Here is a 22,849-nt window from a genome sequence, read left to right as displayed (position 1 = left end):
TAAATCATTCCTTTGTTTGTTGTCCAGCTGTTTACACTTACACCTATTAACACTTTTGATCACCTGCAGAGCCGTATTGATCGACAGTCCATTCACACCATTGGTATTATCTTTTGACTCTCTGCACTTGATCTCTCTGCCCATAAATTATGTGCTCTGTGTGCTGTTCTCTCATTTCACTTGACGAAAAGGCTACGTTCTGAAAACTTGTGATTACAAATAGACCTGCTGGGCTATAACTTGGTGTCGTATGACTACTGATGTTGTCCACCCCAGTCCAACGTTGGCACATCCAGATCATGAGGTCAGGTTTGGCCATTAGAGGGAGAGAACGGATCCCACACAAAAAAGTCTGGTGCTTGCACAGTGGCGTGGGCTGGACAGCAGATGGTATCGTTGCATCAGTTTAAACACAAGAGGGGAAAAGTCAGAACTTGCATGAAAACGGGTGTTTCTATTGTGTCAAACATATTATGCTCCTTCTACCATCCAGTTCCACATGTCCACTTCAAATTCAGGCTGTTACCATCGCAATCGGAGTGTTTTCTCCTCAATCTGATTGTGCTATGTGAGAGACAGAACACATTTCTGAGTAACTCTGTAAGGAAGACAAAGTTATATAATGGTGAAACAAAGGACAAGGAAATGTAAAGCAATGGCGTGCAATGTATAGCGTTGCAAACAATAAAAGTTATCACAAAAACAAACAAGACATGCAAGCCTTTACAAGTCTGTTTTTATCTGAACCTGTGTATTGAGCGCAATCATATAACTCAAGATTTTCTGGAGGGTTTGTAAGTTCTCACTTCTCTCTCCCCACATCTCACTGATCTTCTGGAGAATTGCATTTGGTCTTTTTTTTTCTCTCTGCCACCACTCACTGATCTTCTGGAAGTTTATAATTGTCTCTTTTCGCTCTCCCACCCAACACTGATCTTCTGGAGGAGTGTAAATTGCCTTGTTTCTCTCCCACGCCATCCCAACATTATAATTGATGTATAACATTTATAACCACAGATTATGAATATTTTCCACTTGGGAAGAGCAGAGATCATGATAAAATGTGATCTGACACCTTGCAGCAATTTCATTCTTAAGTGTCTCAATACAGCTGTAACTGTGTTAAAATTTACAATATTCATTTCATGACAGGTATACAGCTTGTGAGCAACATCTACCAGTTTTAAAAAGGGAGAAAATGCAGTCAAAGTGATTTTACCGCTGTAGATAGTGATCCACTCCGAGATGTTCTTTCATTGAGAAGGACACGTGAAGCAGACATATGGGAGAATTGCCATCAGTTAGTTCCCATCTAAGCATCTCAACGTATTGATTTTGAAATCTACCACCATTCCCTCACTGTCGCTGGAACAAAATCCTGGTATTCTCTTCCTCATGACATTGTGCCTGTACCAACAGCATTGCAACTGCAGCAGTTCAAGAAGTCAGCTCTCCACCACTTTCTCAAGGTTATCTAGAAATGGACAATAAATGCTGGCTCGGCCAGGTACACCCATGCCCCACACATAAATGAAATAAAAGTTCACTGTGTATTTTGTTGCTGATTTTGAATAGTCAGACTCCTTCTCGTTGGTCTGTCTTCCCAAATCCTCCTCCACCCAATAAATGATCAAACATGAACATTGCCATGTGAACAGAAACAGCTTTGTCCTGACGTCCTGCATTAGGCCTCAAGACCTTAACTATCATGCAATATTAAGGGAAAGGAACGTCAGATTGCACATTGAAGATAGCAATGGCCTAGTAATATGATCACAAGGTTATTAATCCAGAGTCCCAGGAAATGTTCTGCCTTTGAATCCTATCACAGAAACGTCTAAAGTAGTTTAAGCTTATAGATTCACTCATTAGTTTGAACATATCTAAAATAAGTTATACTATGTAGGTTAAACTAATAGATTGACTCCTTAGTATGTGTAAATCCCTAATAACTACTAAGTATTTTAAGCTAATAAATTTGCTTCCTATCAAAGAGCACTTGTTTTCTTGTAATTGATCATTTGATCAGACCTAAAATAACACGTTAGGTACTTTCAGCCTAACAGTAGACTACGAGAAGACCCTCTGAGTTGCCTGTCCCTCCCCAGGAGCTGAAGTCTGAATTTCAACCAAAACTTGATGAACAGCTCCTTCCAAACTCTAAAGACTTAAACAAAAGCGCTCAACATAAATGTGATAAACCGTTTCCTCCAGGCCACGAGAAATAATGTGACCTTTGCACCCAGTATACTTGCTTAAGCTGTGATGAATGTCCGCATACTTATACATGGTTGTATTTTATCAAAATCTATGACAGGAACCCATTTGAATCATAAAGATCGAAGCACTGCAAAGCCGACATTAAATCAATTTAAAGTTTATTTCTCACAAGCTGGAAAACTGGAATATAATTTGTCAAATCTACTTTTGCGACAATGCATTCAGAATAAATTCGGAAAATTGGTTCCTTTGCCCAAGGAATGCTCCAACGAGCCAGACCTAGAGATAACTATTGGCCCTGCGTTATGAGTTCCTGCTCAAAACCACTGTAGTACATGATCCTATAAAAGATGCACTGATAAGAAGGAATTAGTTGTGCATCTCAACTACTTATGCAAATTCTAGTCATCACTCCCAAATCAAACAAACATAAAGGTCAGAATGATGAAATTATTGCTTAACTTTTCTTCTAAAATACATAATTTTATCACTGTCATTTCCAAATATAGCAATCTACCTCAAAGTTTGAAGACTGAAAGTGCATTCCTGATGTTGTTTGATCAAGTTCTAACTGTGGATTGATGACATGATAACATTCAATGTTGCATATTCTTCATTCTGTCCTTCCCGCTGCTCGCTGTATTGTACATCTGTACCTCTCTCTTAACCGTGCACTCTCTCTCTCTGTTATTCCCCCGCTCTGTGTTTCTGTTGAGATTTTTTGTGCAACTCTGTCGCTTTCCTTCTCTCTCTCCATCTCTTTCTTCCTCTCTCTTACACAGCCTCTCCCGTTTTCTGTCCCAGTCTCTACCTGTCAATTTGTTGTGCTTTGTATCTCTCCTTCTCACTGATTCCCTCTCCCCTCCGTCTCCCTCTGCCTGCGCATCTATTCCTTTCTCTCATTCTCTGTCGCTTTCATTCTTTCACTGTCTTGCTTCCTGTGCTTCTGTCTCTTTCATCTTATAACTTGGAGGAAGATTCATCCTGGAGCAAAACTGTTAACTCTTTCTCTCTTTCTCCACGGATGTTGCAAGACCCTGTTGAGTTTCTCCTGCATTTGTGTATTTGTTATGGATTTCTAGCATTCACAGCATTTAGCATTTATTCCATCTCTGTTTGGCTGTCTCTGTCTTTTCTACCTCTGTCTCGTGCTCTCCTTTTTATATCTCTCCATATCCCATTCTGTAGAACTTTACTCATTCTCACTTCTCTTGCCTGATCGTGAGAAGATGGATTTCTTAAAAATGTTCTTCTACAAGATATGGACATCGCTGGATTGGCCAACATTTATTGCTGCCTTTGATGTCCAGTAGGCAATTCAAAGTCAACTAACTTAGAGTCACATGTAGGCTATACAAAGTAAAAGTGGCAGGTTTTCTTTCATAAAGAGCATTGGTAAACCAGGTAGGTTTATTTCCCGAGCTATCAACAATGGCTTCATCGTTCAACATTGATTACCAAATTTTTATTGAGTTTAGGTTTGACCATCTGATATGGTTCAGTGGTTAGCACTGTTGCCTTACAATGCCAGGGACTCGGGTTCGATTCCACCTTCATGTTACTGTCTCTATCGAGTTTACGCGTTCTCCCCGTGTCTGTGTGGGCTTTCTCCTACAGTCAAAAAACGTGTGGTTTAGGCGCATTGGCCTTGCTAAATTGTCCCTTCATACCAACGGAGATGGATTAACCATGGTAAATACAAGGCTAATGGGATGAGTTGTTCTTCAGGCAGTATAGTGTCAATTCAATGGGCTGCATTTCTGCAGTTAACGATGGAGAAATTTGAACCCAGATCTCTAGAATAATAGGCCTAGGCCATCACCTGTCCACAAAGCTCTGCCCAAACAAAGGCTTGAACCCTGGACCTGATTCAAATTCTGAGGTTCTACTGACTGGGATATCTAGAGTCATAGGTACGCATATGATTAATGATGTGCATGAAAGCCACCAGTGCTTAAAGGGGATAGATAGATTCAAAAAATGACGTAGGGGGTCAAACAGCGAGGGAGCGATGATGACTGAAACAAGAGCAGTTTAGGAAATGCATAGGACAAGGACAGGCTATTATTGTCACAGCACACAATACTTACAGAGAAATATACTGCGATAAGTGTTCACATATACAGGGAAACGTTGGGATAGGAATACCAGATGCCAGGATAGATAGGGTCAGGTGGTGACACACTCAGGGACAATGAACAAGAGTAGGCCAATCAATAATATCATTACTCTTCCAATTTTAACCTCAACTCTGTATTCCTTCATATCTCCCCATTACTCATTTATCCGCTGGGTCAAGAGGAATCTATTTGCCTTGGTCTTTAAAAAAAATAAATTATTCATCATCAGCTAGCTCTTAACGAAGGGAAGGCTCACAAACTCCTTAGAATAAAATGCAACTGACGTACAGAGGCAGCTAGGGATGGCAGAAAGAGAACTGAGGCCTTGAACACAAGAACCATGCGGCCATTTTGATATTGTCCTGTTCTTATTACGGAGATTGTCGAATTGGAAATGGTTTAAAGGGTGATGCAAAGTGGAGTTGAGGCAAAGATAAGATCGGCCATGATGGTGTTTAATGGCAGGATAGGATTGAATGGCTGAACACCCTCCTGCTTACGCTCTTGTAACCAACCAGTTCAGGGATTTCATGATGCACCTCCGGAATTGGGCAGAATTGGAACCTAGCTTACGTTTGCCAGAGGTAGGAACACTGCCACAACACAGCAACATTGGCACAGGGGAGTTTAGCTAGCTGATTATTAAACACAGCTGATCGATAGATTAGTACAGGATAGGCACTGGTCTTGTGGTATTATTGTTCGACTATTAATCCAGGGATATGGGTCATGCTTGGGAGACCTGTGTTGGAATCTGACCACAGCAGATGGTGGAATGTGAATTCAATAAAAATTTGGAACTAAAAAACCTAACAATGGCCTTAACATGCTTAGCTTACAAATATTGAAGTAGCCACATGGATATTTTATTGACAGTGGAAAAAATATACTAATAAACATTATTCACAAAGGCACCTTCATTTTCATCTTACCGTAGAGCAAACATGGAATAAGAAATAAAAAGGAAAAGAGACTCTAATAATAGGCCTTTTGGGGTACTGTAGTAGTGTCCCACCCTCTGAGCCAGGAAGTCTGGGTTCCTGTCCCACAATTTCCAGTGGTGTGTAATAAAATCTCTGAGCAGGTTGATTAAAAAATGTTTTAAGCAAAAGACTGACGATGGCCAAGAAACAATTGTCGATTGTCTGGGAATCTCCATCTTGTTCACTAACGTCTTTTTGGGAAGAAAACTGCAATCCTTACCTGATCTGGCCTACATGTGACTACAAACCCACAGCAGTGTGGTTGATTCAGAACAATGAATGATTATGAACAATGAATGCCCATAACCTGTGAATGAATAAAAATGAACAATTATCATGATGAATTATCAATGATACAGCATTTGTTAGCAGTTACAAAGCAAGCAGGAATATTTTGTCCAGCGTGAATTGTTAATCGTAAGCGACTATTGTCAGTGTGAGTCAGCAATGTGAGTTTCTTGATTTCAGGCTCAAGTTGCTCTCAGCCCAGAGAGCACTTGCAATAAGAGGGGCATTTTCCACGTCCTCTTCTCACTCTCAACGAACCTTTCCTGGTTTTTTCCACCGTCACCACAATGCCCTGACATCCCACAGCCTGCAGCCCAATCTTCACCCATTTTTTATTCCCGTGCTTTTGTGTACATGGTTTGTACTTGACATTAAACACCTCTGTTGGAGGGATGATGACCTCGTCCTCATCCTTTATGGTCGAGTATTGGCTGACATTTACTCCCAATTTGGTTTTGATCTCAAACAACGTGTTTTCACCTCGAACGTTCTTCATGAATCGTTTGGCTACCATCAAGTCCAAGGATGATGAAGCAAATTGTCCGAACCGCACACTTTTCCCTTTCCTGGCCCAGAATGCATTCTCACTTCCCCGATAGGTCTGGAATCTCTTTCCTTTTAACTTATCCAGGGCGACGGAGAGGAGGTAGTGGAAACTTTTGAAAGTGAAATTCTGCTCGTAAATGTCATCGCTCACTCCGTACTGCCTGGTTGCCGCATTGAAAGCTTTGAACAAAGCAGATGGATGGGTGTAAGCGCGAATTGCCACCAGATGCTCCCTTCGTAATCCCCGTGGAATTACACAGTTGCGCTCCAAGGTGCTGTTTGCCTTGTCCCAGGCTTTCAGGATTCGCGGCATCCTCTTCCACTCCTCTCTTATGTAACTAATTGCTGCCTGGTCAGCCTCTCTGGTCTGGGTAAAGATATAAGCAGCAGAGCTGTTCGCCATGTCCAGGTGGATGTATTTGTCTCCCGGTCTCAAAACAACAGCTATCTCACCTGCAGAACAAAAATCAATTAATCTTTCAAATTTCATCAGGGAGGCGAGGGCCTAGTGGTATTATAACTGGACTGTTAATCTGGAGATCCAGGTAATGTTTGGGGGTACCTCGGTCCGAATCAGCAGATGGTGGAATTTGAATTCAATAAATGTCTGGAATTAAGAATCTAATGATGAACATGAATTCATTTTCGATTGTCAGGAAAAACCCATCCTTACCTGCTCTGGCCTATACGTGAGTCCAACTTGGTTGACTCTTAACTGCTCTCTGGGCAATTAGGGATGGGCAACAAATTCTGCCCAGCCAGCAATGCCCGTGAATGAATGAAGAAAGGAAAATAAAATATCCTGGGTCTTACCATTGGCTAGAAACCGAACAGGGCTCACCACATATACACAATGGCTATAAGAACAGGTCACAGGCTAGAAATGCCGCACACAGTAACTCACTTCCCGTGAATGAATTGTGGTCAGTGACCAGCAGCACAAATGGTTTCTATTCTGTGTAAATGCTCCAATCACAGCGAGGGGCAGTTATTTAGCGACCAGCACTGCTGTCTCACAGCACCAGGAACCCGGGTTCAATTCCACTCTCAGAAAACTGTTTGCATGTTCTCCACGTGTCTGCGTTGGTTTTACTCCCACAGTTGAAAGATGTGCAGGCTCGGTGGATTAGTCATGGGAAATGTTGGGCTGGGGTAGAGGGTGGATCTGGGTGGGACGCTCTTCGGAGGGTCGGTGTGGACTCGATGGCCAACTTCCACACCGTAGGGAGTCTATGATTGCCCATGCTGGGAAATTTGTTTACGCTAGTTTAAACTCTCACCTCAGTTAAAATGCAGCCAGTATATGTTTCAACCTGCAGATTCCAAGTTGACAAAATAAGGCAGGTGCCATTGTAGGGAGTCTTTTCGAACTCTAAAGACACACCTTGAGGAAGACAGTCTTGCTTCAGCAGTAGCACTTCTTTATTCAAGCTAGCAAGCAATTACAGCAGGGAGATCTCCAAGACACAGTCTGACAGGACGGCCAGGGAGGCTCTGATTAAACAAGTTAAAAACAAACTGCAATTGTACTGTGTTTTAGCAGGGCAAAGTCATTTCTTAGGCAACCAGACATACATTAATTGAAGTGGAATGCGGTGAAGATAAGAGTGTACAGATGCTGAAACCCCTAGCTTTTTGCTATCTGTCCTACGTGACTTCTCGGGCTAGGGAAAGGTAGTTTGCAGTTACAGCAATATGTACTGTTTCATAAAGCTAGAGTTTCCCTACTTCATGATCCGAATCATGTATTATTTTAACTCATTTCTGCTTAGCCTAAATGAGACAGTCTCAACATACAAATATTCCACAATTCCCTATCCTGTGGTTACTAACCGTCAAGTCCTGGGTTCTGAGTCAGAACGGGGCAGTCTTTAAGTTTTAATTACTGGGGTGGCGTCGTCATCTTCCATCCTTTCTCTAGGGTAATCTGACTACGTGTTTGTGTGTAGTGTCATACGGGTTTGTGGCTGGGTGGTGGCGAAGGGTTCCTTCAGTCCCCCATTTTGGCCCGTGGCCACATGTGCGACGGAACACTTATGGTATCATATCATCTGGGGTGCTCTTGCAGTGTGCCCTTATGGTCTTTGGTATTTGACTCGTTTCAAGAGGGGTTCCATTTCTTCACATTTTCTTTGCTTACGTAGGATTTTTCCAAGGCAACAAGTATAGATCAATAAGATGAAGAGTATGAGGCACTGTGCAACGACCACCATATGTGAGGCAATCCGGATCCAAGGGTGGATCTGGACATTCATCCACCAGTTCCAGATGCAGGTAAATATATTGGTCTGCCTAAGGACCTTGCTTGTTTCGTCGGTGTCGTGTTCATCTTTCTTTTGCTGCTTGTGGAACTCTTCCATGATGTGTTGTTCGACCTGCGTTAGTTGTTGCCAGTTTTCATGGCTTTGGGGTAGTTCGGGCGGCATATTGTCCAGTAACTGTAGTATGTCGGAAGGCCAAGTAAGGTTCAAACTTCCCACAAAGGATATTCCGTCCTGCCTTAGCGGTCTAATGATAGTGTGATTCTCGACCCGTATTTCTTGAGTCAGGTTGGTGAAGATCACTGAGTGATTTTGCAGTGAGCATTCACGGCTACCTATGTGGTATGTCATGTTGATGGACATCACATAGGTCTGGTTTCCAACTCGTTTGTATCTGGTGTCTTCATCCGTCGGAACCATAGGCATGAGAGGTCCCAGTGGTGTATTCCGCACATTTTCCATCTGTTGATTCCCATAGGATAACACAGAAGGAGATGTTTTAGTTTAGTGCACCAGTTCAGGTTAACCACGTAGATCATCCCATCTACCTTTGTGACATATTTGGGTTCCTAGGCTAGTTTGTGAATTGTGCCACCATGGTAGAGTCCGTCATCCTGTGTCTGATAGACTGGATGAGAGACATTATTGTACACTGGGGCCCATATTGAGAGAACCAGAGTAGCCCTATCTTCTGGGTCTGCATGGGTGTATACTTCAATGAGATCCTGAGTGTAGGGGTAGACATCAATACTCATGTTTCGGAGGTCGTCATTGGTTATCCATTCAGGTAACTGACTCTTGGTTAAGGCTTCTAATCCAATCTTCCAGGTGGTCAGGGAGTTGGCTGCTGTTAGTGCGCAGATAGGTGCATGCTTGGCCTCTTCGGTTTGGTTTTGTAGGATGCCTCTCCATTTACTCAATGTTTGTTCTGTTCTCATTTCAATCTGGAGGGTCTTCAAAAATAGGCCATTAGCTTGTTTAGTCCATTTAGTGGTCTGTAAGTTGTTATTTCCATCTCGGAGCAGCAAAGACTTTAGATTGGCTCTGAGAGTGTCGATTTCTTACTGGAGAGTGTCTTTACATGCAGCATTTGCGGCTGCCATGCCAAATGCAGCCCCAGCCCCTGCTTTTGTGAGGATGTCTCGCTTGTGCCGATGGCTCCCGACAAATTGGTGAATGTTTCTCAACCGTAGCTGGGGTGATCCAACGGCAGCCTCGGTGAAGCGGAGCTTAAAGGCTTCTGACATGGATTTAGGGCAGGTGTCGGGCAGCTGTGGGAAGGGCTGAATGATAAGTTTAACATTTTTCCATGTGGGAGTTTGTAACAGTACTCCCCAGGGGTGTAACAAGATTGACGTGTTGAGTGGTGTCTGGGTTTCGCTACATGTGTGGAGTTCTGTTGGTGTGGTAGGTGGTCTTGGTGTAGTGGGTCACGTCCCATTCCCTAAGGGGTAGAAGGCATGTGCCTTGTAACTACGTCCAGAGTTCTCTGGGGTTCGTCTATGTATAAGGGGTTGCTGGCTCTGGCACTGCCAGCACGTAAGGCTACAATTGTTACTGTCAGTACTAAACCATATGGGTTTCTCTTGGCCCAATGTCTTATTTTTCCATATAACAGCATTGTCGAGTCCCAAGGTCAGGTCTATATAAATTCGTACAATAAGTCCAAGTTCTTTCTGCTGTTGGGCCCTCAGCATAAAGCAGGAGCACATGTCTGGTTCTGATCCATCCTCAAAATAATAAACGCACAAAGCTGTTCCCCCTCTCCTAGCTGGAAAAGAATCATGGATCAACACTTCATAATAAGAGTTGTCCCGTCTGAACACCTGAGTGATGGTCGTCCAGAGACACAAGTTAAGTCCAGAATTTCAGTAGGCTGCAACCATAAGATACCGTTACTACAGTCATCTTGGGCCACCGGGTAGTAGAGTTCAGAGGCTGTATTCTATCAGGTGGTTTTATTATCAGTACAAGGCTCAGCTTGTTGATACTCGCCATGACGTTGGAGCTCAACAATGGCGGAGGCGACGGCGATCCATAGGAGGGTGCTCAAGCATCTGCAATATATAAATCCAATATGGGGGAATACAAGGCCTTGTCCCAAGCAGTGGTTAGTATACATTGGTTATAATTTAGCTTCCATGATGCATTTTCAGTTGTGAGGGGTGGCGCCACTTCCCTATGTCGGCTTCATTTGCAAGGATCCCAATACTCTCTGTTATAATTATCTCATGTGGTCCTGACCATTTAGGGGTTAATGCTCATTTGGCAGGGATGATCTTTACCAGGACCCGGTCTCCTGGTTTTTAATGGGAGGTGTTGCCATGTCCTGGAAGTCTTGTTCCCGGTCATGTACTTGCTGTCGGATGTGAGCTTGCTCTATTGCATTGTCTAGGTTTCACATAACTCTCTCATGTAATTCCACAGATTTTTTTTAGTATTCATTAGCTCTGCTTCTCCCGCGATCAGATCTTGGGGCAGTTTCATAGCCTGTCCTGTCATTAATTCAAAGGGGGTAAGTCCGGTCACCGGGTGTGCAGATGTCCTCATAGACACCAGAATTGTGGGTAATACCGTTGTCCATCTATTACCCTTGCCCTCACAGGTCTTAGTAAGGGCTTGCTTCAGGGTTCTGTTGGTTCTTTCGACTAATCCTGAGCTCTGGGGATGGTAGGGTATGTGGCATCTCTGAGCGATTGCCAACATTTTACAAGCTTCTTTTATACATTTCCCGGTAAAATGTGGTCCCTGGTCTGAGTCTAATTGGTGAGGGACGCCTCATCGGGATATTATTTCAGTGGCTAAAAGGCGGGCCACAGTCTTGGCTGTACAGTCCCGGGTGGGGTAGGCTTCTACCCATCTTGTGAATTGGTCGATTATTACCAGGCAGTATAGTTTCCCCTGGCTCTGAGGTAATGGTCCTTTAAAGTCCATCTGTACTATTTCCCACTTTTATTTTACAGGGTTTTCCAGGTTCTGTTTGGGCACATTGGATGCAGCACTGACAGTGTTTAGCTGTGTCCCTTCCTATTCCTAGCCACCACCTTCCTGCTTCATAACTGGACAGACACGGGGTCCCTTTGGGCCCTCCCCACGTCCGTACGGGCCTGGTCAGTGATCATCATCATTGTGATGTTCATATTTGGCCCGTTCCGTATCAATATCCCAGTCATTGTTGTCTACAAGCTCCCATGAGCCAGACGACTGCAGTTTCACATCGTCACTGGTAGGTGGGGCTGGTGGTGCATAGGGCGGTGGTGGGCTAAAAATATGCCTTTTGGCACGGTTTTGGCCTCTTTTTGTAGTTGTTTCATAGCAAGTACTTGTTTTTCATTCTGGGAGTTGTTTACTCCCGGTTTGTATAATGCGGCTATAATTATTAACCCCTTCTGTGTTTCTAGATCATGGTGTCTCTAGACCAGGAGCATTCTACTTTATATGAAGCGGGGCCTAGGTGGAGAACAAAGTTGGCCACTTCGCCTGAATCCGGGTAGCATTTGATCCAAGCCAAACTTAGGGTTAATTGTGGGTTGCGTAAAGTAAGCTGAAGTGAAGTTGAATGAAGTTAGTTAAAGTTGAAGTTGTTAGATGAAGTGAGAAGTAAATGTCGCCATGAATGTATGTTTCAAATTAAGTATTGGTACCTAAAGTATTAAATAAATAATTTAATTAAATTCCGACTCATTTACCTGCCATTTGTCTATCAAGCAAAGGAAGAATACTGAAATAAAAAGTTCAAGTACTCGTTATCGTGCAACAGAATAATATTTAAACAAAAAAATCATGCAAAGCAAAGCACAGAAACAGACCTGCATGTGCTGCTGATTTGTGATCCGATCACCAACATTTTCCTCTTCCAATCAGCATATGCTGTCGAGAGATAGTAGGAACTGCAGATGCTGGAGAATCTGAGATAACAAGGTGCAGAGCTGAATGAACACAGCAGGCCAAGCAGCATCAGAGGAGCAGGAAGGCTGACGTTTCGGGCCTAGACCCTTCTTCAGAAATGGGGGAGGGGAAGAGGGATCTGAAATAAATAAGGAGAGAGGGGGAGGCGGATAGAAGATGGATAGAGGAGAAGATAGGTGGAGAGGAGACAGACCGGTCAAAGAGGCGGGGATGAAGCCAGTAAAGGTGAGTGTAGGTGGGGAGGTAGGGAGGAGATAGGTCAGTCCAGGGAGGACGGACAGGTCAAGGGAGCGGGATGAGGTGAGTAGGTAGGAGATGGGGGTGGGGCTTGAGGTGGGAGGAAGGACAGGTTAAGGAGGCGGGGACGAGCTGGGCTGGTTTTGGGATGCAGTAGCGGGAGGGGAGATTTTGAAGCTTGTGAAGTCCACATTGATACCATTGGGCTGCAGGGTTCCCAAGTGGAATATAAGTTGCTGTTCCTGCAACCTTTGGGTAGCATCGTTGTGGCACTGCAGGAGGCCCAGGATGGACATGTCGTCTGAGGAATGGGAGGGGTAGTTGAAATGGTTCGCGACTGGGAGGTGCAGTTGTTTAGTGCGAACCGAGCGTAGGTGTTCCCCAAAGCGGTCCCCAAGCCTCCGCTTGGTTTCCCCGATGTAGAGGAGGCTACAACGGGAACAGCGGATGCAGTATACCACATTAGCAGATGTTCAGGTGAGCATCTGCTTGATGTGGAAAGTCTTCTTGGGGCCTGAGATGGGAATGAGGGGGGAGGTGTAGCGGCAGGTGTAGCACTTCCTGCTGTTGCAGGGAAAAGTGCCAGGTGAGGTGGGGCTGGAGTGTCGCCCCTTTTCCTTATTCTGATTATACAATTTCCCTTCAAATACATGCAAGTTACTCCTACACCGTCAGCACCCGGCCCCCACCCCTCCCCCCACAAATGGCAACCAATTTCTGCTTCTTTTTCCCGTCCCCCGGATGGGGCAGTGGCACAGTGATTCGCACTACTGCTTCCAAAGATTAGGGGGGCGGTTCAATTCCAGCCTTGGCTATTTCTCTGCATGGAGATTTTTATGTTGTCCGTGTCTGTGTGGGTTTCTGTTGGGTGCTTCAGTTTTCTCTGACAGTCTAAAGATGTGGAGGTCCTGGCTTTGGACGAAAGTCAAAAGTCACCTGACAACAGGTTTACTTGAAATCAAGTGAAGTGATAAAGAGGCACCGCTCTGAACGCTTGTGATTTCAAATAAATCTAGTGTCCTGTGACTTCTGACTCAATCCAAAAATGTGCAGGTTATGTCTGTTAGTCATAGTTAAAAACCCCATGTTGGATTACATGTTAGTGCTCAGTGCAGACTTCATGAGCCAAATGTCACCTATGAACTCTCCCTTCCAGTCCATCACTGTGATATTCACTGAATCCCGCTCTGTCAATAACCCTTGGAAAAGACATACTGTGGGTACAGGAGCAAATCAGATGCTGGGAGCTCCGCTATTGTAATTCACCTTCTGTTCATTCACAGAATGAGAGCGTGATTGGCTGGGCCAACATTTATTGCCAATTCCCAATCTACCAGAGAGCAGTTAAGAGTCAGTTACATTGCTGTGGGTCTGGAGTCACATTAGGTATGGATGGCAGTTTCCTTTCCTAAAAGGGCATTACTGAATGAGATAGGCTTTTCCTAACAATGAATAATAGTCATCATTAGACTCGAAGTAAATGATTTTTTTTTTGAAAATTGATTTCAAATTCAGCATTTACTATGGTCAGGATTCAAACACAGGTAATGAAATAGGTATATGGATCCGCTGCTCAGTAATAATACCACGAGACCACCAACTCGGAACCTGCTCGCCTGAAAACTGTCTAATGTGTAAGGCACAAGCCAGGCATATGGTGGAACGTTCATCACTTGTCTGGACGAATGTCATTCCCAAAAAAAAATGGAGTAAATGGACAATCATTCCCATACTCTGGGAGACAATAAGGTTTGTCAATCACAATTCATTAGTCAGTCAGAGACTGGATGTGAAGTTAGAATATATCATCAGGCACAGAATACATAAGCTCTCGGAGACGGTCAGCATGGGTTCATGAAGTGTGGCTGTGACCGATGAAATCAATTTATTTAACTACAGACTCCATTAAAATAACTAATAGGACATATTATCTATGGAGACATTTTCGATGGCATTCAAGATGTTTCGCTGAAGATTACTCTTACCAAAGTAAAATGAAATGGCTTTGAATCTAAACGCCCGTCATACCTGAGCTCGAAGACTGAATTTGTGATGAGGGCACAAAGGAGATTAACTAGGTCTGAAATAATTCTGTTAGGTGGATATCTTGAAACGCTGATGTTTTATTTTATGGACTAGAAATTGCTTCAGGACAGACATAAAAGATCTATTCAAAATTGTGAATTACTTTGAGCAAATCATAGAGTCATAAAATCTGTACAGTGCAGAAAAGGGCTATTCGGCCCATTGAGTCTGTACTAACCCTCCTAACACCATATCAACAAGACCCACCCGCAATTCTGCACTACCCACACAGCCTGCTCATTACTGGACACTGTGGGGCAATTTCAGCATGGGCAATCCAACTAACCTGCATGGTTTTGGACTGTGGGAGCAACCAAAGTAAACTTGGGCAGACATAGGGAGAATGTGCAGATGAATCCATTTCAAGGGGAAGAAGGATTAGTCATCAGAAAGGATGGATTTAATGTCATTCACAAAATGAGCAGGAGCAACAGGCAGAAGGTCTTTATTGCATACCAAATAGTCGTGAATGGCACAACAGTAACTGAAAGGTCAGTGAAAACATCGTCAACAGCAACTATCGAAAGAGAATTATGCAAGTATTAGGAAGAGAAGAAACATAGATGAAACAATTAAATAATACCCTCAAAATAGAAAGATGTACGGAGGATAGAGATCTGAAACAAAAACAGAACTTGCTGGAGAAACTCAGCAAGCCTGGCAGCTTCTGTGGGAAGAGAACAGAGTTAATGTTTCGAGTCCAGTGACTCATCATTGTAGCCGATTTCCATTTCTTGATAAATACGTTCATCACAAAGTTTGATGCTGACAACAGGTTGGGGTGGCGGGGGGCAGGTAGAAGTAGAAACGAGAGTAGAAAGTTATAGGGGAGTCAGAGGCAGAGTACATTAAAAGAGAAATAACTTTAACAGGCGGACTTTAGTCAGTGTTAGAGTGAAGTAATTAACTTTGTACCTGATACATAAATAAGACATTTTCTACTTGCAAACACTTGTAATTGGCGTTTGTGTGGGAAGAATGAGACTTGGTGACCAGATACACAGTCCTCATATAGAAAGTATACAGATGTAATGAAGACAGGAACTCACTGCTTCAGTGTTAATTTTTAAACATTTTATGTCAGACTTTGAGGTATGATTTTGGAAAGCCTGAATAGCTCAAGTAGAGCCACAGATGTTCAATCTGAGGGTTCAGGGTTCCGCACCTTTTCAGTACCAACTTTTTAATCCTATGTAATTACGCAGTCCCTGAGCAAATATTTCAGACTGTAATAAAGCAAAGAATTTTGTATGTTGAAAACTTCTAACAAACACGAACAGAATATGCTATGGATTATAAGAGTAGGGAAGCCACGTCTTACTGCAACTGTACAAGGTGCTGATGAGACCACGTCTGGAGTACTGAGAGCAGATTTGCTTCATTGGAGGCAGTTCAGAGAATGTTCAGTGGGAAGATTTCTGGTATGAAGGGATAGCCCTATGAGCAAAGTTTAAGCAGGCTAAAACTTTACTCATTGAAGTTTAGAAAAAGGAGAGGTGATTTGATTTAACGTATAACGTTCTTAACGACCTTAACAGAGGAAATGCTGAGAGGATGGTTCACTTCACCAGGGACTCTAGGACCAGAGGACATAGTCCCAGAATAAAGTGACAAAAATTTAAGACTGAAATGAGGAAGAGTTTCTTCTCTCAGATGGTTGGGAGTATTTGGAACTCCTTCTCACAGAGAGCTGCAGGGATAGTGTTTTATGTACATTTAAGATGAGATAGATAGATCCTTGATCAGTCGGGGAATCAAGAGTACAGGGAAAGGCAGGAAAGTGAATACAACTAATGTGGGATCAGCCAAGGTTCTATATAACGGCGGAGCAGGCTCGTGGGGCTAAATGACCTATATCTGTTCTTATTTCTTATGGCCTTAAATTTTGATGCAAAGTGGACTAAAATCCATGTATTCACTTAATTAATTGTATTAATCCGAATCCATACTGATATCTGCCAGTTTGAATTCGATAAAGTTAATTGAGATAAAGAAATTGAATGGAGTTTCGAGTCATCAATTGAAGATAAGGCTGCAGGAGATGGGAACAGGATTCGGCCATTCAGACCTTCGAATCTGCTCTTGTGGGATGTGGGCATCGCTGGCGAGCCAGCTTTTATTGCTGGATTCTATTTGCTCTATATCTACATAACTAATCTCATTTTGGCATCTACTCCACTCTCCTGCCCGCTCTCCATAACACTTCAACACATTACTAATTAAAAATCTAACTTATTCTTAAGTTTACTCACATTCCCAGCATCTACCACACTCTTGGGGGAATGAATTCCACAGATTCACGACACTTCAAGAGAAGTAATTTCCTCTCAGAGATAGTAGGAACTGCAGATGCTGGAGAATCTGAGATAACAAGGTGTAGAGCTGGATGAACACAGCAGGTCAAACAGCATCAGAGGAGCAGGAAGGCTGACGTTTCGGGCCTAGACCCTTCAGCCTTCCTGCTCCTCTGATGCTGCTTGGCCTGTTGTGTTCATCCAGCTGTACACCTTTTTATCTCTAATTTCCTCTCATCTTTGTTTTAAATCTGCTACCTTTTATCCTAAAACTATGACCTCCCGTTGTAGATTGTCCCACATGAGGAAACATCCTCTCTTGGTCCACTTTGTCTTATGCGTATCAATTAGATCTCTTCTCATTCTTCTAATCTTCAGAGAGTACAGGCCAGAACTGTTCAATACCTCCAGCACAGGCAGCCTGATGGGCCATTCCTAGTCCTATGCAATCAGTCAGAAAAGTCTGATATGCCAGCTCTGTTGCTGAGTAATACGACTTTCAGTCTGATTGGCCCAGTACGTTCCCATGAGACATTTTCACGTGAAATGCCTGTCCATTATATTTTCCTTGTCCAGCTGGAGAAGCTGAACTGACTTTCTGAATTAACTCCACAGTATCCATCACCACGTCACCATTTATTTATGCATGTACAGTCATTGACTTTAGTATTGTCTCATACAGTGTCAGTTACCAGACTGTCAGTATCTCTGACACTCCCCTTTTTATATGTCAGCCAGGGCTCCCAACTTAACAGCCCCAATCAAGGGATGCATATTCTATGAAGTCCATCTGGGGCTGACTTCGTTACAATTACTATACTACACTGTCGAAAACCATAAACATCAACAATGAACTTTCCCGTTACTCCCAACGCAATTTGGAATACTTACAGTCCACATTCAGAGATAGTAGCACAATACAAATTAAAGCATGCATTGCCTCTTTTTCTGGGTTTCTTTTTTCTGGACTAATGGTTTTTCTCCCTGCGATGTATGTCTGTTGCTTTTCACGATCCTGTTGATCTTGCGATACAGTTCAGGGATCTAACAATCAATTCATCTCGATGATCCTGAAACAATACAAAAAAGGAGCATGTGACACAGTTGGGGTGTGAAGTAGAGTGACTGGGTGATAGAGTACTAAATGAGACCATCCATCCTGTAATGTTTGCTGTAGAGTTTTGGGGAAATAATAGGTTGGGCTCCCTTTTGGCGCGATGTTAATGTTCCTACTCCTAAACCTGGAAGACCGGGTTCTATTTCCATCGCTTCCGGAAGTGCATAATAACATCTTCGAACAGGTTGATTCAAAACATAGGTTAATGAAACAATCAAACCATGCCTGCTCTCCCCCGTTTATCGTTTCACTATTTTCCCTTCAAGCGTTCATTGAATTTCCTTTCAAGTTTACGAGTGAAACTGCTTTCACCTCTCTCTCCTGTCACATATTCCTGATCATGACAATTCATTATGCAGTAATATTTTTCCTTGTGCTATCATTGGCAATCATCGGCAGTTTGTCTCATGCTATCGTTGGCAAAGATCCTCAGTCTGTGAATAATTTAGGTCCCTATGCTTCTGCACCAGCAACCATTTTCCTTCAGTCTTTCGATTATAAGTACGAAAAATTGTTAACATCCTGAATAAACATTAGCTAAAGCATCATTTTTTAATCAACAGAACAAGGGCTTCGACGGCTAGGCGACATTTATTATCCCGAGTCAACCACATTGCTAGGGCTGTGGAGTCACACGTAGGCCAGACCCAAGTAAAGATGGCAGCTTTCTTTGCTACAGGGCATCAGCGAACCAGATGGTTTTTTTTCCCATGACAATCGATAATGGATTCATGGTCATCATTAGATTCTTAATTCCAGATATTTTTACTGAATTCAAATTCCACCATGTGCTATGGAGGGTTTTGAGCCCCACTCCCAAGAACGTTACCTGGGTCTTTGGATTAACAGTCCAGCGATAATACCAGTAGGCCATCACCACTCAAAGCGAGGAGCTATATTTTAAGGTGAAACGCTTAAGTTTAAAGAGGATGAGGAGAACTTTTTTCATCTGGAGGGAGGTGGATACCTGGAATGCACTGCCTGGGAATGTAGTTCAGGCGGGAGAAGTCACAACTTTCAAAAAGTACTTGAATGGACACTTGAACTGTCATTGCACTCAACGCTACGGGTTCAGTGTGGGTAAGTGGGATCAGTGTTGATTTAGCAAATGGAGTCTGGTGGTATGAACTTGAAGGACTGATTTTATGATTCTATGATTCTAAATCATCGTTAACATTCTTCTATCTAAGGAAAGCTCTTCTGTTTTCTACACCTCACTGATATCTTACATCTGTGGTATCATTCAACTGAATTTCTTGCATATCCTCTGTACTGCATTCTTCAACAAAATCCCTAGATTTCTCTCTACCAAACAGGACCCAAAAATTCCTAATGATAACCATAATCTACGTGGCTTTTCATTCCATACCTCTATGTTGTTTTTTTTTAACAAACAGCTAATTATCACTTTGACGTATTGGATAGCCTTCACAATGCCTCAGTGTTTACGGGTAAATGATGGCAGGTTTACAGATGTCATGATTATTAGCCAGCTGTTTGACAGCGAGGAAAAAGATCTTGGATGACAGGAGGGTATTGATGGATTCTTCAGATGGGCAGATCAGTGGCGGATGGAAATTAATACTGCGAAGTGTGAGGTGATGAAGTTTGAAAGAAGTAACAAGATAAGGGAGTACTCAACGAATGGCAGGGCACTATGAAGCTCAGATGAACAGAGGGATCTTGGGGTGCTTATCCACAGATCCCTGAAGCTGGCAGTACAGGTTAAGAAGGCATGCAGGAGACTTGCCTTTATCAAGTGTGGCATTGAGTATGAGAGTTTTATTGGCACCAGTCTGTATTCAATGCAGCCAACTGAGCTAATCAACACTGACAACAATGTAAATGCACCATATCTAATCCTTTCTATTTATAATACTGCTTGCTACATTCTCAACAAAGAATCAAATGACTTTGTCCCTTTCATAATACCATGTTGACTCTACCTAATCAAATTAAGGTTCTTAAATAACTATTAATAATTGAATTCATCATTTTCCAAAGATGTAGGGTAATCTAACTATGATAGAGTCTTCTGCCTTCTCTCTTTCCTCCCCTCCACTCTTTCCGTCCTTTACAAAATTTAAAAGCTATTTTTCTGTACTCCTGTGAGCTGTGATTCTTCAATAATGTCGGATATTTTCAAGAAAATAATCAATAACTCTGAAGCCATTTATTCTATGATGTATAAAATTAAACAATGAACTGCAAATAAAAAAAAAACTGAAAGGCCTGAAGATGCTGTAAATCAGGAGCAAAAACAGAAGTTGCTGGAAAAGCTCAGCAGGTCTTGCAGCATCTGTTAAAAAAAATCAGAGTTAATATTAAGTGTCCGGTGACACTTCCTCAGAACTGCAGATGATGAAGATCTGAAACAAAAACATAAATTGCTGTAGAAGCTCAGCTGGTGTGGCAACATCTGTGGAGAGAGAAAGCAGCGTTAACATTTTGAGTTCAGTGACTCTTCATCAGTACTGTTCATGCTCAGCAGTTTTTTTTAGCCTTTGTCCCAATAGTTGTCCCAGTACTATTTTTAGTACTGAGTCAAATAATTTTTGTTTCAATTTCCTGTCTCAAATCTGCCTATTTTCCCCAATATTCTTTTTTGTTTTGTGTGTTCACAGTTTGTCCGTGTCATTTGCTAGAAGAAAAATTATTGCCAATCTCTAATTACCTGCAAAACATGATACCACCACCTGCGAATTCCCCTCCAAGACACTCACTATACTGACTTGGAAATATATCGCTGTTCCTTTAGTGTAGCCCTTCCATAATCCTGGAATTCTGTCCCTCATGTCATTGTAGATCAACCTGCAGCATGTGCTGAAGCAGTTCAAGGACGCAGCTCAGTACCACATTCTCAAGGGGTAACTAGTGATGGCGTGAAACTCTGACCCAGCCATTGTCTCCTGCAAGTAATTGCAAAAAAAAGGTTTCTGGTGAGCTTCCTTTCTGAACAGTTGCAAATCATATGGTTGAGCTACACCTTCGATGTTGTTAGATAAAGGACTTTAAATCAGCAAAATGGAGGAATGAACGCAGCTGCAAGTTAAAAACATGTGTGGTTGTAGGGTGAATTGTAGGTGGCATAATTCCATGTATGAGCTACCCTTTCTTCAAGTTTGTAAAGGTTGGTGACAGACTGAATCCTTGGTGACTTGCTGACGTTCTTCTTGGAGTTATAACACACTGTTGTCACGATGAATCAGTGATGAAGAAAATGAATGTTGAAGTGGAATGTTTCGTCCTGGATGGTTCCTAGTTTCTTGAGCATTCTTTGAGTTTCATTAATTGAGGCAAATGGACAGTATCCCATCCTACCTTGGAATGTACATAGAGTCATAGGGACATGTACTATAAAGGGGGGAACATACATTTCGGAATAAGAAAGCTACTTTTCACAGTAGTTATAGCCTCTGACCAGCTCATGTGACGACAGAAGTTACATTATTTCTCACCTTTTGTAACAGCTGTGTAATAATGAGGATTCATGCTCTTGAACGTGTTGCAAACCTGTTAGACGTTCTTTTATCTTTCTTATATCTGGTTTGGAAGTATGAGTTGCATTTGATAATTGAAATTTGAAATCAGGTTTCTGTTTTTAAGCAGAGAGAACAAAAGACTGATGTTTTCTGTTGGGAACTGGCATCGAATGATAATGCAAGTTAATTATAACTGTAAGGGCATTGTGGATAATTTGGCACTGAAATGTCGTTATGCTCAGAGACTGGCAGCTGGTTGGACGTTGATATGGTTAACCAAAGGAGCATGGCCAGCCAACCACAGACAATATTGACAATGAAAGAGGAAAGAGGAATCGCAGAGTGAATTGGCTCTGACTTGTCTTTTTTTTTGGAACGAGGCATATTTTGCTTTAGAAGCTGCTGGACTGGGAAACTGATTATTTTTGGTTTAGCTCTCTCTAGTTATTTCCCAATTATTAACTTGTTGAAAGTTCCGAAAAAAGAACTCCAGTCTGCAACAAATCAATAAAATTCTCCATAGACATGCATAAGCTGTTTGCACTGACTGATGACTTTGGAATTCAAGTAAGATAACAGTCGTGTATACCTCTAACACAACCCATTGTTCATGGACTTCATCAAGGCTCGGTATTCATTGTTGAAACTCAAGAACTGTGTCTGTCTGTATTTATCAGAGTGTGGGGGTGTCTACATTCAAAGAAGATTGGGTTTAGATTGTAAATATTAATTATATTGCCTTGTAGATTATCGGTGCTGTGCTAAAGTTATATTTAGACTAAATTGTTAAATTTTGTTTCAATTCTAAACTTGGTGTCCAACATTTGTCATTTGTAAAGTCTGGTTAGGAATAATTGAGCAGTTTTGTGGGTCATTAAATGTTTTAAGATCACTGTGTTGAAAATCTAGTGACAGTGAAGCTATCTTTCTTGTACCTGGTTTGGAAGTCAAGGACGCTAGCTTCACTCTTGTTAGAAAAGTTCATTGGCACTTGCCTTGCACAAATACTATCTTTCGCATTGCAGCCAAAGCCTTGTTGTTACCCAGGTCATATTGCATATGCATTGCTGCCTTACAGCTCCAGCGATCTGGGTTCAATTCCAGTCTCAGGCCACTGTCGGTGAGGAGTTTCCAAATTCTCATCATGTCTGTGTGAGTTTCCTCCCAGTGCTTCAGTTTCCTTCCACAGTGGAAAGATGTACAGGTTCGGTGGATTGGCCGTGCTAAACTTTACATAGAGTCCAGGGATGTGCAGGCTGGGTGGATTAACCATGGGAAATGCAGGGATAAGGTTGGGGGCTGTTGTA

General features: G+C 42.5%; 1 protein-coding gene across 1 annotated transcript in view; it reads right to left on the bottom strand.

Moving 5' to 3' along the window:
• Window positions 1-2,361: 2,361 nt before the first annotated feature.
• Window positions 2,362-22,849, bottom strand: part of LOC109931808 (erythroblast NAD(P)(+)--arginine ADP-ribosyltransferase-like) — a 32,681-nt gene continuing 12,193 nt past the window's right edge. The window contains exons 2-3 of the mRNA XM_048620837.1: window positions 17,835-18,013; window positions 2,362-6,610 (exon numbers count right to left, since the gene is read on the bottom strand). Coding sequence (XP_048476794.1) covers window positions 5,805-6,610; window positions 17,835-17,880 — 852 coding nt within the window. The 5' untranslated portion in view covers window positions 17,881-18,013 and the 3' untranslated portion in view covers window positions 2,362-5,804. The remainder of the gene's footprint in view (window positions 6,611-17,834; window positions 18,014-22,849) is intronic.

The sequence above is a fragment of the Rhincodon typus genome, chromosome 48 (genome assembly GCF_021869965.1).
Source record: "Rhincodon typus isolate 14 chromosome 48, sRhiTyp1.1, whole genome shotgun sequence".
Taxonomy (NCBI): domain Eukaryota; kingdom Metazoa; phylum Chordata; class Chondrichthyes; order Orectolobiformes; family Rhincodontidae; genus Rhincodon; species Rhincodon typus.
The sequence above is the reverse complement of the archived record's forward strand: the minus strand, read 5'-3'. Positions and strand labels throughout refer to the sequence as shown.